The sequence below is a fragment of the Scatophagus argus genome, chromosome 20, assembly GCF_020382885.2.
Source record: "Scatophagus argus isolate fScaArg1 chromosome 20, fScaArg1.pri, whole genome shotgun sequence".
Taxonomy (NCBI): Eukaryota; Metazoa; Chordata; class Actinopteri; family Scatophagidae; genus Scatophagus; species Scatophagus argus.
The window spans coordinates 18883319-18899219 of NC_058512.1; the positions used below are offsets into that span (position 1 = coordinate 18883319).

Sequence of the window (15901 nt, forward strand, 5' to 3'; positions counted from 1 at the left end):
TCACATGACAGGCAGTGGTTAGATCAGGGTGCAGAAGCACAACAAGACAGTCTGGTGTTATGGAAGTGAAACTAGGGAAGTTGTTAAATCAGCAAAAGCAGTGACACTCACCAACTTGAAGTTAGTTGTGGATGTGAAGACATTAAGTAGTATGACCAGACTGTGGTGGAAATATTTCCTGAATCAGAATCAGAATCAGAATCGTCTTTATTGCCATTGTAAGTGAAGAGGTTTCGCATTACTAGGAATTTGACTTGGTGATTGGTGCAAACATAGAACGTAAGAAAGAGTAACATATAATAGTAGAATAAAATAGAATGAGGTAAAACAAAATAAAATAAGATAAATAAAATAAAATAAATATGGTTCTGGAGGTAGTCCAAAGGTGAAGTAGTGCAGGGTGGAAGTGTAGTGCATGTAGGTGAGGTAAACAGTGCAAATGAACAGCAGGTGGATAATGACATGAGCAGAAATCAGTTCCTGTACTGAAGTAACTAAAGTGCAGGGCAGCATGTTAGTCAGTTGGTGTTCAACAGTCCAACAGCAGAGGGGAAGAAGCTGTTCTTGTGGTGTGAGGTTTTGGTCCGAATGGGCCGTAACCTCCTGCCTGAAGGGAGTTTCACAAAGAGTCTGTGTCCAGGGTGAGAAGGGTCAGCTATATTATATTGCTGTAATACTTATGTATCATGTAAAGGTTAAAATCACTCCATGAAATGTTGCTACTGTAGAAAATAATTTGCTAATTTTCCCTCTGTAGAAATATAACTAAGTCAAGCCTCCAGAGCACATATACTGAGAGCTTTGCCATAAACTCACAGTGGGCGAGAGACGGGTTACGCCCTGGACTGGTCCCCAAGGAGCCACAGGGCCGACACACAAAGACAGACAGTCACGTTAAAATATCCGAAATGAAAATATTTGCATATTTACTGCAACTCAGGAAATTCAGTTGCAATATCCGGGTTTCAACCTGTAGGGGGCAGTGCATATTCCATCCATCCATTTTCTGTACCGCTTATCCGTTAGGGTCGCGGGGGGCTGTCCTAGCTGACTAAGGGTGAGAGGCGGGGTACATCCTGGACTGGTCGCCAGCTTATCGCAGGGCTGCCACACAAACCGCTCACCTACACACTCATGCCTAGGGACAATGTAGAGCAGCCAATTAACCTAACGTGCATGTTTTTTTTGGGATTGTGGGAGGAAGTCGGATGGAGAAAACCCACGCAGGCAGAGAGAGAACATGCAAACTCCATATAGAAGAGCTCAGACCGGGTTTCAAACCTGAAACCCTCTTGCTGTGAGGTGACAGTGCTAACCACTGCACCAGATTAGACTGTTAAAATATTAACACGGCAGCTGATTTTTTTTTCATTAAGTAGAACAAATTCTAGCTTGTGTATTCTTTTGGAGAGCAATGTTATCAGACCTGGTACTAACAAAGAAGTGTGCAATTTGGAGACGGTCCCTGGTGTGCTTTACTAATTGGCCCAAACCACAGTGGGAAGAAATATGATCCGATATCTGTTGTGAAATGCAGTGTACACGCGCGTGTTTAGATATGGCGTGTATAAATATGATGATAGCAGTGGTTTCTTTAGCACTCTGAGTGCTAACAGACGCCGACTCAGCACAGCCCGAACTTGTTTGCTGACAGTCGTCCAAAAGTCGGTTTTCACGGAGCCATTTCAGACATGTTTTGCTCTTGCACTCCTGGAACAGCTCAAAGACGTCTGTCATAGCGCCGAAACAGCATATCCTGTAGTGTTTGTCTTTGTCACCGCAGGATCCTTGTTTGGATCCGAGAGCTGCAGTCACGAGTTATTCATGACACACAGTCATTTCCCGAAAACTGCCACACTCCTGTACCTATAGCCTGCCTGCAGGAGGTTGGATGTGTGTTTCTTTGAATGACCTACTGCAGGGTTCGTTTTGTTACCGAGACACACAATGCTTTCCTTGGAGCAAGTGAAGCAGAGTTTGGAGAGTGCTGGACAATCTCACATTCTGCAGTTTTGGTCGGAACTGTGTGAGGGGGAGAGGGACAGTTTCCTCCGGGAGCTGTCTCAGCTGGATCTGAAGAGACTGAAGGAACACTGTGAAGGGGCTGCGAGGGCTGCAGCCGCCCCGTCCGCCAGCTTGGATCAACACATAGAACCAGTTCCTCCAGAGTTCATCGGCAGCGTGAGGAAAAGTGACAAAAGCGCTCTAGAAAAGTGGGAAAATGAAGGTTAGTGTCAACAACAGCGGCGCAGCTATTAGTGGGATTACGGTAATCTGCAAAAAATATCGGAAAGAGGGCAAAGAAAAAAAGAAGAGGAAGATGGTGCCAGGTTACCGAAAAACAACATGAAGTTTGACTTGTCACTAACGCTCCTCTGAATGCACCGCTATATTAACAACAGCATAAACTATATTAATAATAATGATCAGTCACTGCACTCTACTGATGGAAAACGACTACATTTCTCTCAAGTAGGCACCGTTACTACTTAAATACAGTTATGAGGTACTTGTACTTAACTTGAGTATTATAATTTTACACTACTTTGTATTTCTGCTTCAGTGCATTGTTCTTTTAGGGATATATGATGAAATACAATCCAAGATCAGATTGGAGGTTCCCTGTCTACTTGGTTTATGGCCACACATTAAAAGGCATTGTCTGGGTGTGACCCTTTCTCATGTTTCAGGTGTTCCAGCAGTTCCACCAGGCATTTCTCTCTGAACCTGTCAGGTGGTTTCATGTAAAGAACAATTTAAGGATCAAAAGAGGTCTGATTATCCAGTATTCACAATAAAGACGAGAGCAAAGTCAGAAAATGAAAACACGTTTTTGTCCTCTCACATTAATAATCTCACGACCCCTCAGATTTATCTTGTGGCCCTTTTGAGGGGCTCAACCTCTAAGTTGGCTGTCGGTATTTAAAATTGGCTTGAGAGAAATCCATCCGTTTCGAAAATCCATCACATTATGTCTCAACATTATAACTGTGGAACAATGCGGTGCAGGGTCTACAAATCAATCTGTTTTAAAGTGTGCAATATCATCCAGTCATAACTAATGCAGATTGGTGGATTATCTTTATTTTCTATTAAACTATTAAAATGAGACAACCTGAGAATGGAAAAATCACTTTTAAACTACTCATTGCACATATGTGACCTGACCTCGTTTTATGAAAGGTTTCACTTACACAGGATAATAAAAGGTGTAGCGTGCTATGTTGGCCGCTTGTCTTAAAGTTTAAAGGCTGTGATTTGAAAGCAGTAACTTTACCTTCGTGTACCCTGCTGCAGCTGCTCATGTTACCACTCTGTTTCGACAGGGCTGTTGCAAATCTCAAGGAATCGAGTTGGAGTCCTGCTCTTGGCTGGCGGTCAGGGGACTCGTCTTGGTGTTCAGTATCCCAAAGGGATGTATAATGTTGGGTTACCAAGTGGCAAAACCTTGTATCAAATCCAGGCAGAGCGCATTCACAAAATCCAGGAGCTATCGGACAGAAAGCATGGCTCAAAGTGCACCGTTCCATGGTAAGATTATGTGATGGACCTTCCACCACTGCTCTAATTATGATGACATGAGGCATATTTAACACAAGGTGATATAACCTCACAGACATTTGAGTATCATACACTACTCACAGTCACAGTTTAACTGGCATTGAGTGATTTTGGCCACATGGGGGGGCAGAAACAAGCTGTAAACGCATGAGTAACCTACCTTTCTTTTTATTTTGTTGATACGGTGAACAGTTGCTCACCTGCCAGTTATCCAGTATTCACTGACGTTTAGCTGTGTTTTAGGTTAAATTAAAAACTTTAGCTAATCCATCCTAGAAAGCCAAAATGCATTAAGATACTTTACTTATTTTGCAAAAAAAAAAAATTAGTTTAGACAGGAAACTGAATTGTTGGCATTTGATGTGAAATATATAAAGTTCTTATGACAAAGACTTGTAATATTTCAAGGAAAATGGATACAACTTAAATATTTACACCAGCAAATTCAGTTGAAGCTCACTGATGACATTATTACTGCTTGCTGCAGTTAAACCTACATTTACTTTCATTTGTTGGCCCTAATGTTAGCTGTTTTCAGGTTTGGCATGCCTTGGGGACACAAAAAAGTGAGAATCCTCCCCTGTAAGATGCATGCTGCATGCTGCTGAATTTTTAGGCACCAGTTTATTCCCTGTTTGCGTCAAATATTCTCTGCTACTCCCAAAATGAACGTAAAGGAAGTAAAGAGTCAATAAGAAGAGTAAGTCACAGTTATATTAAGCATTAAAACGTCAGATCATAGACATCATTTGGTACCACAGAGGCCACTATAGTGGATGACTGATGTGTGACGGAAACCTCTTCTTATTTACTGACAAATTGATGAGAACAACTCCTGTTCCAGAGTGAGGGAAACGTGGCAATCAAATAACAGATACACACCTTTCTAGGAGGATGGGGTAGCCTAGCTTTTAAAAGATTAACTTCCACCGAGGGTTATTTGTAAAACACACACACACACACACACACACACACACTCACACTCTAGGGATCTACACATATGTGTATTTCTGGGCCAATAATAATTATAAGTAATCAAGCAGACAGAAAACCAATATTTGGAACTGGTACACATTTGCAGTAAATTTGCAGAAATGCTATACTACTGTATGTCCACCAGTTAGTCAGTAACTTTGTGTAAAGTAACTTTGTGCCTTAAGCACCTGGCTAATACTAGCTGCTGTGAACAAGGTTGATGAAAGCTGTGAGGCTGACTCAAGAGCACATCTGTGGTTTTGGGAACTACCTGGTCATGATCATTTGTGGGTTTGCCGGTATGAGTGGCATTTTTGCATACAAGTAGCCACGTGAGTCATTGTTGATACATATTTATTATAGCCACTTTAATGGGTTCTGAGTGATATAAAATGATTTGTTTTGCTCTGTGATTGGGTTTTGGAGATGTTTTAAGAGATATAATGTCAGTAGGATCATAGAGAGTAAATCTAAATTTAACATTTGAAACTTCTTATCTGTACTATTCCAACTCTTCAGGTACATAATGACCAGTGAGTTCACTCTGGCTCCCACTGAGAAGTTCTTCAAGGAGAACAACTATTTTGGACTGGAACCATCAAACGTTGTTATGTTTGAGCAAAGGATGATCCCAGCAGTGACCTTTGATGGAAAGGTCATCCTTCAGGATAAAGGAAAGATAGCCATGGCCCCAGGTAGGTGCTTATCCGCTCCTTTTAGAAGATCCAGGGACAAATATCTGTGAAATCACTTTGGTTTCACCTAACACTGTTGATGCATGTTCAAGATAGTTTGAGGTATGAGCCATGTTTCAAAATCTCCCTCTGTCAGATGGGAATGGTGGTCTGTACCAAGTATTGGAGGAAAACAAGGTCCTGGAGGACATGAAGAAGAGGGGAGTGGAGTACCTACATGTGTACTGCGTGGACAACATCCTGGTCAAGATGGCAGACCCTGTGTTTATTGGCTTCTGTGTGAGCAAAGGTGCTGACTGTGGAGCCAAGGTAGCGTAATATCACACAGTAGAAGAGTGAAGAATTCATTTATTTTGTTCCTGAGGGTGGCCCTGCGATTGACTGGCGACCAGTCCAGGGTGTACCCCGCCTCTCGCCCGTAGTCAGCTGGGATAGGCTCCAGCTCCCCCGCGACCCTGACGGAAAAGCGGTATAGAAACTGGATGGATGGATGGATGTTCCTGAGGGTCATGTTTGTGCATGGAATACAGAGCTGGAGCTTTTTTTACACTTCTGTTTGTGTATTATGAAAAAACAAAGGCATGCAATGTTTTACTGAGTGAGCTCTAAAGGTGCTGGCAGGTGTAGTCTTGAACTTATGACAGAGTCTGTCTAGCCGTTTCTCCCTGTGTCGAGTCTAAGTTAGGCCAACCGTGTTCTGACTCCAGAGAGCATCATAAATACTGAGAAAATGCAGTCACTCTGTTGTTTGAACAACTCTTAGCTGAATAGCTGTTATATGCAGATTTGCCACCTGCCACAGTCAGTGTGTTTCAAATAAAGTCATCAGTTAGCAGAACAAGTTGGCAATGTGTGATTCTGAACTTGCATTATATTAAATTTTTACATTATATGACAAGGAGAGGAGAACGATCTTATCTGTGGAGAGATAACCTAACTAGTAAAATCCACATCTGTTCTATTTCCCGGAATGGACACGGAATGGTTTCACTAAGTGCTAAGTGGTTTTAATGGCGAAAACTTAACACTATAAAAGAGACAAGACCATTAGAAGAAGTACTCAGATCTTTTACTTACGTGAAGGTAGCAATACAGCAGAGTAGAAATACTCAGCTTCATGTAAAAGTCCTGCTCTCAAAATCTTCAAAAGTGCTTGAAATACCTAAAGTAAAGTACTTATTATGCAGAATGGCCCATTTCAGAATATTATTTATTATATCATTGTATGCGGTGATACAATAACTTTACTATTGCAGCTGGCAAAGGTGCAGCTATTTCTCACTATTTGATATTATTCTCAGTAGCCTTAATCGATAATAATAAATTGTAATTTTTAATTGTGACTCCTGTTTCCTTCTCACCTCTATCATGTGTCAGGTGGTGGAGAAGGCCTACCCTTCCGAGCCTGTGGGTGTTGTTTGCAGAGTGCAAGGCATCTATCAGGTGGTGGAGTACAGCGAGATAAAACCAGAAACAGCTGAGCTCCGAGGACCTGGAGGAGAGCTGGTGTACAGTGCTGGAAACATCTGCAATCACTTCTTTACAAGGGCTTTCCTGCAGGATGTGGCAGAGTAAGAGCCTTGCTGTCACGTGTTGGTAACATCCTTCTGACGGCACAGCACAGCAAGTGAAATTCAGTTCAGTTTATTTTTATAGCATCAGTTCACAATAAAAGTTATCTCATGACACTTTCCAGACTGTCAGAACACGCCGATATATGGATGTCAGGGCAATGTTTTTCCTCCAAGTTAAGCCTCCATTTAACTCATCTGTTGTAATCGGGTGTTTATTCACAAATCTAGAAGTCAAACATATACATCAATTTCACCAATATCCACTCTATTTTATCTCTGTTCTGGTCCCGATCATCTCCTGAAAACAATATCTGTCTCTTTAGCTGCTAAATGTTTTAATTAGGCCTAATTAGGTCACAAATGTGTGAAGAAACCTCAGGGAGAGCTTCAAAGGAGGGAGTTTGATGACTCCCTGACCTGCTCCATATCACCACCATCAGGTCAAAAATTTGAACTTTATTAATACTCTCAAAAACTGGCCAGGTTTATGTGGAAATGTGTGCCCCCCAGAGGATAAATCTTATGTATAACTTTCTTTGCTTCCTTTGTTCCTCTGTTCTTAGTGTTAATGTTGTTGTTTTTTTTTTTGTTTGTTTTACAGGAAATTTGAAAGTCAACTGAAACAACATGTAGCACTCAAGAAAGTGCCCTTTGTGGATTCATGTGGCAATCATGTCAAACCTACCAAACCTAATGGCATAAAGATGGAAAAATTTGTTTTTGATGTATTTACATTCTCAAGGTACTGTCTTCAGCTATTGACATCCGCAGTTTTACTCTACCTAAAACGGCTTAGGTAGTAGTAGTAGTATTTAAAACACTGAGTTTCTCTCTTTGTAAAGGAGCTTTGTCGTGTTTGAAGTTGTGAGGGAGGATGAGTTTTCCCCCCTGAAAAATGCAGATGGAGCAGCCACAGACAACCCCACCACAGCCAGGAACTCTTTGCTGGCTCAGCACTGCCGTTGGGCCACAGCTGCAGGAGCCACGCTGTTGGATGAACATGGGAATACCCTCCCTGCTACAGCCAGGTCAGAAGAAATGTTGCTACATACATGCTGCAGCAATAGATAGTGTCAGAACTTGAACTCTCATCTCTTTTAAAATTGGAACAAAAAAACTGGTTGGGAACAGAATACCTTTCGATTTGAAAAGCAGAAGTGGTACCAGTAGCATAACTTAATTAAAAATGTCCTCCACGTTTTCTGGGGAATACACTTTCAAGCTAAGAAAGGAGATACACTATAAAGACAAAAGTTTTGGGGAATCTGACCATTACACAGGTACTATGGTGATCTTGCATTCTAAATGCAGGGACATTTGTGTGGAGTTGGTCCCCCCCTTTACAACTGTGGCAAATTCCGCTCTTCTGGGAAGGTTTCCCACTGGATTTTGGAGTGTTTCTGTGGGTGGTTTTGCCCATTTGGGAAAAGGCTCAGCTCGCAGTTTGTCCAGGAGGGGTTTGATGGGGTTGAGGTCAGGGTTCTGTGCAGACCAGTTGGGTTCTTCTGCACTGGACTCATCTGACTGTGTATCTGAATACTTTTGTCTATATAGCACAGATATTATTCTCATCTGTATGCTTAATATGAAGCTGGAATCAGCAGGAAATTAGCCTAACTTAGCATAAAGACCAGAGACTAGGTGAAACAGCTAGTGTACCTTGGTTGTTTAGAAAAACAAAACAAAACACAACCTACCAACACTAAAGCTCACAACATACCAAATTACTAACACCAAAAGTGACCTGTTAGACTTGTACTCATCCTTTTATAAGTTTTGTTTAATCCAATATGCTTTGGATTTGGAGGCGTAATAGCTAGCAGAGTGATATCAAGTGTCCGAGGTCTGTGTTTGGATATCAGTTTAAAAAAAACAACAACAACTTTGTTCGTGTTCTCTAAAGAGCATGACTGAGGTATAATTCGTTAATTTTTCCTACATACTCCACCTCCTGATCTAATTCCTTACTTTGACTTTACCACATCTAAATTGTACGCGTAGTCCATTTAAAATTCAGATCTTACTGTAAAATAACTTTTCATCATGTATGTGTACGATTCCACATTTTTAGTTAAAAATGAAAATATACAGCAGACAGAATACTGCATATACATTATATACCTGTTCACTGATACTGAAGGATAGCTCAAGGCAGTAATTATAGTATATGTGAGAGGGCTGTGTTACTTTCAAATGTATTAAAAACTGGAAATCTAGAATGTAATATGAAGCGACCTCTGCAGTTTGAGTCTTGTGGATATTGTCAATCTTTACAGTCTTTTTAGTTTGAAATTCCCCATATGAAGAGGAGAGATTTTTACAGTGACCACTAATTCTTTCAGTGTGCTTATGGACTTGTGAGTATTCTGTTAAGACAGAGAAATCTGAAGCTGTTCTTGAAATCTAAAATTATCCTTTTTTTTTTTCTTTTTAGTGTGTCAGCAGGGGACAACCCTCCAGCACAATGTGAGATATCTCCACTGGTCTCTTACTTTGGAGAGGTGAGGACATGAATGTGCCTACAGATCCATGTAAAACATTAGCTTTCACTTTCTAGAGATGGGCCAAATCCAATGGCTGGATTAAACTGGTGAACTCTATAGAGCAACTCTTTGAATAAAGTAGTTTTTAATTTTCTCAGCCTGCCTTTAAAATAGTTTTTCTCACTGATTACGCTGCTGTTGTTTTCGGTGTTATACCTTGAGAATTAGCCCCTCCTAAATGATTAAATATGGTGCTTTAATTTAATCAATTTAACCTCTATCTCACTCTTCTGTCAGGGGCTGGAGCAACTGCTGAAAGGGAGGATACTGCCATCTCCCTTCATTTTGGATGAAAAAAGGGCCAACGAGCTGCAGGCTCAGTAACATTTCTCTGATTGACGGAAGACTGATTAATGGCAGCAGAAATTTCAGTACAGTGGAGTACAAATGGAGATGGCAACCCCGGATGGATGTGTTGGGTCATTTCTGTCCAGGAATGCGCTAATGTTTGAGTTTTGACTGAAGATAATCATATCTTGTGTAACTGTGTAATTGTCCCTTTGCTAATGAACAGCTTGAAAACAAATAAGGCAAATGAAGGACTAGCAATGACTTTGGCAAAATTATATGACAACAAAAATATTATCCCAATACCTCATTATGTGTCCCCTATTCTTTTTATTAAATTCATTTTACTCTACTACGTCTTTAACTTTCAAAGTCAAAGAGTTCATTTCCGATAATTCAGTTGTTTTAGGATAAGTATGAGTGTTACAGGCTACAATAAGTCAATAAATCAACCTCAAGGAGCCTCCATACAAAGACTCAGCTGTGCAGCTGTGAACTGGAAAAGCTTTAGGTAACAAAATGGATGATGGAACATAGAGCATTTCCTGTGACATGTAAAAGTGGTGGTGATGCTAAATTAATATGACTTCAGATGTGAAGATATGATTTCCGGTCCCAAGAGTGTAACTATAGAGCCATAGCACTATGCCACATACCATACCACCTATCTGCTAAAGTGACATATAAATGTGTGCTTGCATACCAGAGATAAGCAGAGCTAAACCTGTTTAGTACACTGAGCAGGTCCCAGCCTTACAGTGTCCCTCCCGGCCACCCTATCCTGGACCGTCTCGTGACCGACACTGGCCAATCGCAGCTTAGACGGGACGGAGACGACAACAATAAAGTGCATCAAAACGTAAAACGAAGCGGACGGTTTGTGTTGCTCTTTAGCTGTGGGATCGTGTTCAGTGGAGTCTTTAAAGCCTATGTAATAAGCTTATATCAATATATGTTTTTCGACTGAAATTCAGTGTTTGGCTTAGTCACGCGAAACAAATGACGTGAACGCCGCAGCCTAGCGCCGACTTTGGTAACATAACGGTATTTCTCTGACGACATTCATGGTTGCTAGCTTTCTGACAGAACGCTTGTTGGTCTGAAAGGAGCGTCAACGTTAGCGGTTTTTCACGCTAAATATCATTTTTGTCGTTAGTTAATAATTAACACTATACCTGTCCTATCATTGACAGTTGAGGCAGTTTTAACATCTGAACAACATTAGATCCGTCTGAAGATTGCGATGGATGCTATAACATGCTAGGAGGACCATGTTCAAAAATGTTTTTGGCTCAGGGTTTGTGGTCAGAACAGCTCATGTGATTCTGACATGGGTCATAACGTTGATACTCTTCCTACATGATACAGGTGAGCCTGTCGCACGTCTTGTACTCTACATGATAATACATCATAGGCCAATGTTGTGTGTAACGTTAGCTGTTGGCACTCTGTTACATGTGGAATGACAAGCTCATTTTTGACGTCTAATCATATATTACCATATGTACTTTTAGCTGGAAGAATAAATCGAAAATAAACTGGGCAGGAGTTATCCTCTCGGGTTCAGACAGAGGCTGGGACCTCTCAGCGGGAGTGTTATTGACTTGAATCTCTTGTGTTCTCCTGTTTTGCTTGAAGAACTGAGGAAGCAGGAGGAGACTGGCCAGCTCGTCCAGCCTGTGCTCTTCGTCCTGCTGGTGCTGGTGTCGGTGCTGCTTTATTTTGCTGTTTCTCTGATGGACCCAGGCTTCATCTTGTCTGACGATAGCGATTTACAGGTAATTAATGTATACTGCTGTCTTTAAGCATATCGCAAATCTTTGGTTGGTTGGTATCAGGAATCAGTGGAGCAGCTGTAACGGTAGCTGGGACTACTGTGGGTGTCTGCTTGGATTTATGTGTAAAGGCAACTGAGTGGATGTTGCTTGTTGAAAAAGGCCGAAAGGAACGATTATGTTTTGGGATAATAGTGTGTAATGTGGTGTAAAATTGTATCAACCACTGATAACATTTTTCTTAATCCATCAGAAAAATATTATCTTTATCTGTTGTCCTTGGTCATTTTCTTAATTTGTTTTTCCAAAGAAGATTGGCTCTTGTATGGTCTGCCAAACACTAATTTCAGCTCAGTTTTTCTATCTGTATGTTTCTTCAGTGGCATTGCAGATGTTTTGCATGCATCTGATGCATAGCTGTTTTGCAGTCAGTACATCTGTATGCCAGGGAAGGGACATCATGGGATGTAAGGAGGAGTAATCTAATCACTGAAAGGGCTTGTGTTGTCTAATATCATTCTCAGTGTTTTTACGAGCTGAATGTGCAATGATGTTCATCAGCTCAAAGATTATACTGCTTAACTTCTAATAAAGTGTGTGGGGAAACACAGTCACACCCAGCAGGTCATGATCAAAGCTTGAGCTGAAAATGGGCAGTTGCTTCCTTGACCAGTTTGTCTCCTTTGTTATGCCAGTTCACACTGGGAGTGACTGAGGAGCAGCAGGACATGATCCCACCCACCTCCAAGTCACTGCGTCAGCGCCGCTGTGGCCACTGTCTGCTGCAGGTAAGCTGCCCACCGTGTCAGCGTGCTGATGTGGGCTCGAGTGGCTTTCAAGTGCATCTTACTGATGGCGGACAAGTTTGCTCAGTCGTCAAGTATGGCTGGAAGGCAAGAGGTGCTGCATGCGACGGAGCTGCCTTTGTGTCTCTATGTCACAAACTGTAATACAGTTGTGCCCCAAGTGACTGATAATTGTACTAAATCCAGACATCCATGACCAAATTAGTTTGACAGGAAATGCAGCAATACATTTGAACTGTACATGCATAGTATCACGAAAAACTAAATACTGAGTTTGTCTGCATAGTAGCAGTAGTTAACTTGCTTCTTCTTTGTAGCAGAGATGTTTGGCAGTGGAACATCATCAAACTGTCTGGGTAGGGGGGTGTACTGTACGGTCACAATGGGTCAACACATTTTCTGGGAGCTGGCTTGAGAGTCCCAAATAAAAAGCCTGGCTGGCCAGGAACTCCAAATGTCAGTCCAGATTTGTATCAGTTATGGTACCATGCTAAAGTGTTCTGGTAGTTATTTGGTAGCATAATAGCATACATAGTCAGAATGTGCTTATATACATAATAAAGAGAAATGGAAAAGTCTGGAAATTTGAAATGGAAAATGTGTAGGAACCCTGTGTCATTTGTCACCTGTCTGTGGTGCAAGTGTAGCTCTCAGGTTGAAATGTGACACTTGAAGGTGTACAGCACTCACAGGATGGTATAGAATAACGGCGGTGTTGCCAAGCAGCACGGTTGTGTGTTACACGCCTGTGTGGTAGTTATTTAAGCCGTCAGATCTGTGAGTACAGCAGCGTTTTGTATTTTAACTTCTTTGTCAAACATCCACGCCAGTTCACGATCTGTGATCTAAATTACACCAGAACCAGGTATCACTCTCACATTGATTGACAGTTCTGTTTTTTATACAGATTAACACAATACAACAACCAACTCTAATCTAAATCTAGCGCTTTCTGAGACTTGTTGATGCACAGCTCGCTATTTCACCCTAACTGCAAAAAGCGTAAGGCATATACGTTTTGACAGAAAAATCTTAACTCAGCCTATCTAGCTTTTGCAGTTTTCAACCATATTTCTGTCTGTAAAGGTTGTATAAAAAGTTCTCTATGTAAAAAGCTTATCACTCCAAAAGCTAATCAAATGCATATCGAGTTTATTGTGTAGCAGTCAGCCCTCACCTTCCACCCTGAGTGGTTTAGACACGGAAACTTGCTCCCATCATGTTATTCCAAATAAAGCATTGCATCACACAACAGTCCATTTCCCAACATAACCGCTGCAGAAAAGCTGTAAGAGTGTTGCTGTTTGAAAATATCCCATCTGAAGATTATCAACACGATGTCTTCAAAGCTCAGATGTGTGTCCATGGTTTTCTCAGCATGGAGATTTCCTGGCTCAGTGAAGGCCTACAGCCTACAAGCTCAAATCTCATTCCAGTTTGTTTTTCCAAGCTCGTGAGCATCAGCAGCTATTCTTTCCACATCACTGGTCAAAATCAGCTTTACTGGCCAGGGTTAGCTCAGATCAAGTGTGCCTGTGAATCGGTGTTAAGACAGCAGACCACGTGGCGTGAGTGTAGTTTTTTTTTTTTCGAATAATATTTTTTATTTCCTCTAAATACAATGATCTTTATTCCAAGCAGCAGCCAATGAGATCGAAGCACTGCCAGACGTGTCAGCACTGTGTCCGGCGTTACGACCATCACTGCCCCTGGATTGAGAACTGTGTCGGTGAGAGGAACCACCGCTGGTTTGTGCTTTACCTGGCTGTCCAGCTGCTGGTACTGCTGTGGGGGCTGCACATTGCCTGGTGAGTACAACGCTGTCACCGCTCACCTCTGCTGGCAGATTTATGCTACAGCCGCAAAGCCTCCACAATTGGCTTCCTTCCTGCTTGTTTCCTCAGGACGGGTTTCAGCTACGCACCCGCCTGGCAGCTGTGGCTGCGTACAAATGGCATGCTGCTGGCTGTGGCCGTGTTGGTGGCTCTGCTCTCGCTGATCGTGCTGCTCCTGCTCGGCTCCCACCTCTACCTGGTTTCTCTCAACACCACTACCTGGGAGTTCATGTCGCGCCACCGCATCTCCTACCTCAAGCACTGCGGCGCTGATGAAAACCCCTTTGACCGTGGCACCTTCCACAACCTTTGGGGTTTCTTCTGTGTGTGGGGCACAGTGGTGTGGGAACAGGTGTACTTCAGGGAGGGGAGCGACCAAGTCTAGAAGCACATGGCAGGCGAGTTAAAAGACTGGATTTTCCTCATGAACATACTTGCTGGTTTTGGGGATCACGCACATGACTACAAAGTTGGGAGATAAACTGTTCCTATGTGCAGTTTACCTTTGTAGAGGCACGTTATGTTGTGCCATAACACCATAACAGCTCCCTTCTTTAACTTCTCTCCTTTCAGTGGTTCTGCACTGCAATGGATTGCTTGCTTGTGTTGTCTTGCTTTGTTTTTGCTGTCCACATTTCCTGTTTTTCCTATCCTCTCCCTAAGTGGCTGTCGACAGACTAAACATTGTCTCGTGTGACCCCAGAATGAGGAGCCTAACCTGAGTTAGCATCTCACAGTGACAGGCTACCAGCACTACAGCCTTTATTTCGAACAGTTGTTTACAATCATTCAAGTATACCTTGACAGACAGTTATCCACACTGTCTGCAGGCACTTTGCCGTCCAGTCGTAAGGCTCTAAACGAAGCTAGTCATAAAGCCCTGTTGACTCAAGCTTGGCCTTTGTTTATGCACCCACGTCTCACTTGACAGTCACTGCTGCTCCCTTCATTGAATCATTTATGTGGGCAGTAATTACACATTTGAAGTACTTCTGGTCTTACTGTGACACATGGTAAACCTAAGGGATGGACTGTTAATTAACTCTGGAGTTTACTTGTAACATTAGATTTAAAAATATTTAGGTGCATGTGTAGACAATCCAGATCTGTGGTTGACTCACTGGAGACAGATCCCGATGAACATGTTGGAGAATTTCAATAAAATGGTACATTAATGGTTTTTAGTCCAGAAAGCTGAATCCTCCTCTTGTTTCATGGGATATATTTCTATAATTACAGTCATATTTATTGTGCACAGAGGTTTTACAGGGTCCACTCGCTGTTAGTCAAAGTTACTGACAGGTTACAATTTTGTTAATAGTGAAAAATGAGTATTTTGAAATACGTGTGTGAAAAAAGTGTACTGTATTGTTCCTAGCATTTAGCCCAGTCACGATGTACAGGATGCTTTGACTTTCATGGGACAGCATTCCAAGCTATTTTATATTGTATATACTTTTTAAACTATTTTGAACCAGAAAATATCTTTTGACTTTTGTATGAGTGTTTTGAGTAACTGGAGGGAATACCTTTGAAGAGTAGAGCGTAAGTAGAGAGCTTTGAGTGCAATACATTGTTTGGTATTTCCATCTGAACCTCTCCTTGTGCAATAGTAACCTTGTAAGACAGCAATAAATGTGTTGAATTTAATGTACAGCAGTAGTGTTGGACAGAACGCAGATTGCCTCCAGTTGGACTGAGTCAGTGCTGAGAGCTCTGGTTTATATGAATTAACATTTAATTCATGTTGTGTATTTCTGAATTATATGCAATACTGTCATGCAATGTTTTTTTGGTTTTTTTTTACTACTTTAAAATGACTGCACACATCAATAAATCAAAGTTTCAT

At 41.7% G+C, this 15901-nt stretch overlaps 2 protein-coding genes across 5 annotated transcripts; both read left to right on the forward strand.

Moving 5' to 3' along the window:
- The first annotated feature begins 1536 nt into the window (after positions 1 to 1536).
- On the forward strand, positions 1537 to 9988 carry uap1l1 (UDP-N-acetylglucosamine pyrophosphorylase 1, like 1). The gene is made up of 9 exons (XM_046374879.1): positions 1537 to 2227; positions 3327 to 3531; positions 5056 to 5231; positions 5368 to 5540; positions 6609 to 6802; positions 7407 to 7547; positions 7648 to 7833; positions 9240 to 9306; positions 9586 to 9988. The coding sequence occupies exons 1-9, from the start codon at positions 1948 to 1950 to the stop codon at positions 9670 to 9672; spliced, it is 1509 nt and encodes a 502-aa protein (XP_046230835.1). The 5' UTR covers positions 1537 to 1947; the 3' UTR covers positions 9673 to 9988.
- A 422-nt stretch (positions 9989 to 10410) lies between these two features.
- On the forward strand, positions 10411 to 15900 carry zdhhc12b (zinc finger DHHC-type palmitoyltransferase 12b). 4 transcript variants are annotated; one of them, XM_046374880.1, is made up of 6 exons: positions 10411 to 10680; positions 10830 to 11004; positions 11275 to 11414; positions 12107 to 12199; positions 13856 to 14025; positions 14122 to 15900. In XM_046374880.1, exons 2-6 carry the CDS (start codon positions 10908 to 10910, stop codon positions 14435 to 14437), a joined length of 816 nt encoding a protein of 271 aa, XP_046230836.1. In that variant the 5' UTR covers positions 10411 to 10680; positions 10830 to 10907; the 3' UTR covers positions 14438 to 15900. The 4 variants fall into 4 exon arrangements, with proteins under 4 accessions (XP_046230836.1, XP_046230838.1, XP_046230839.1 ...); XM_046374882.1 differs by having other exon boundaries at positions 10411 to 10669; XM_046374883.1 differs by having other exon boundaries at positions 10412 to 10567.
- Position 15901: the final 1 nt, after the last annotated feature.

Excerpts from the sequence above, each read along its gene's own strand:
- uap1l1 (XM_046374879.1), top strand. The coding sequence starts at position 1,948 with ATGCTTTCCTTGGAGCAAGTGAAGCAGAGTTTGGAGAGTGCTGGACAA. Across the intron at positions 2,228-3,326 it reads AGAAAAGTGGGAAAATGAAG|GGCTGTTGCAAATCTCAAGG; the intron begins GTTAGTGTCAAC and ends CTGTTTCGACAG. Across the intron at positions 5,541-6,608 it reads GTGCTGACTGTGGAGCCAAG|GTGGTGGAGAAGGCCTACCC; the intron begins GTAGCGTAATAT and ends ATCATGTGTCAG.
- zdhhc12b (XM_046374880.1), top strand. The coding sequence starts at position 10,908 with ATGTTCAAAAATGTTTTTGGCTCAGGGTTTGTGGTCAGAACAGCTCAT. Across the intron at positions 12,200-13,855 it reads GTGGCCACTGTCTGCTGCAG|CAGCAGCCAATGAGATCGAA; the intron begins GTAAGCTGCCCA and ends CTTTATTCCAAG. Across the intron at positions 14,026-14,121 it reads TGGGGGCTGCACATTGCCTG|GACGGGTTTCAGCTACGCAC; the intron begins GTGAGTACAACG and ends TTGTTTCCTCAG.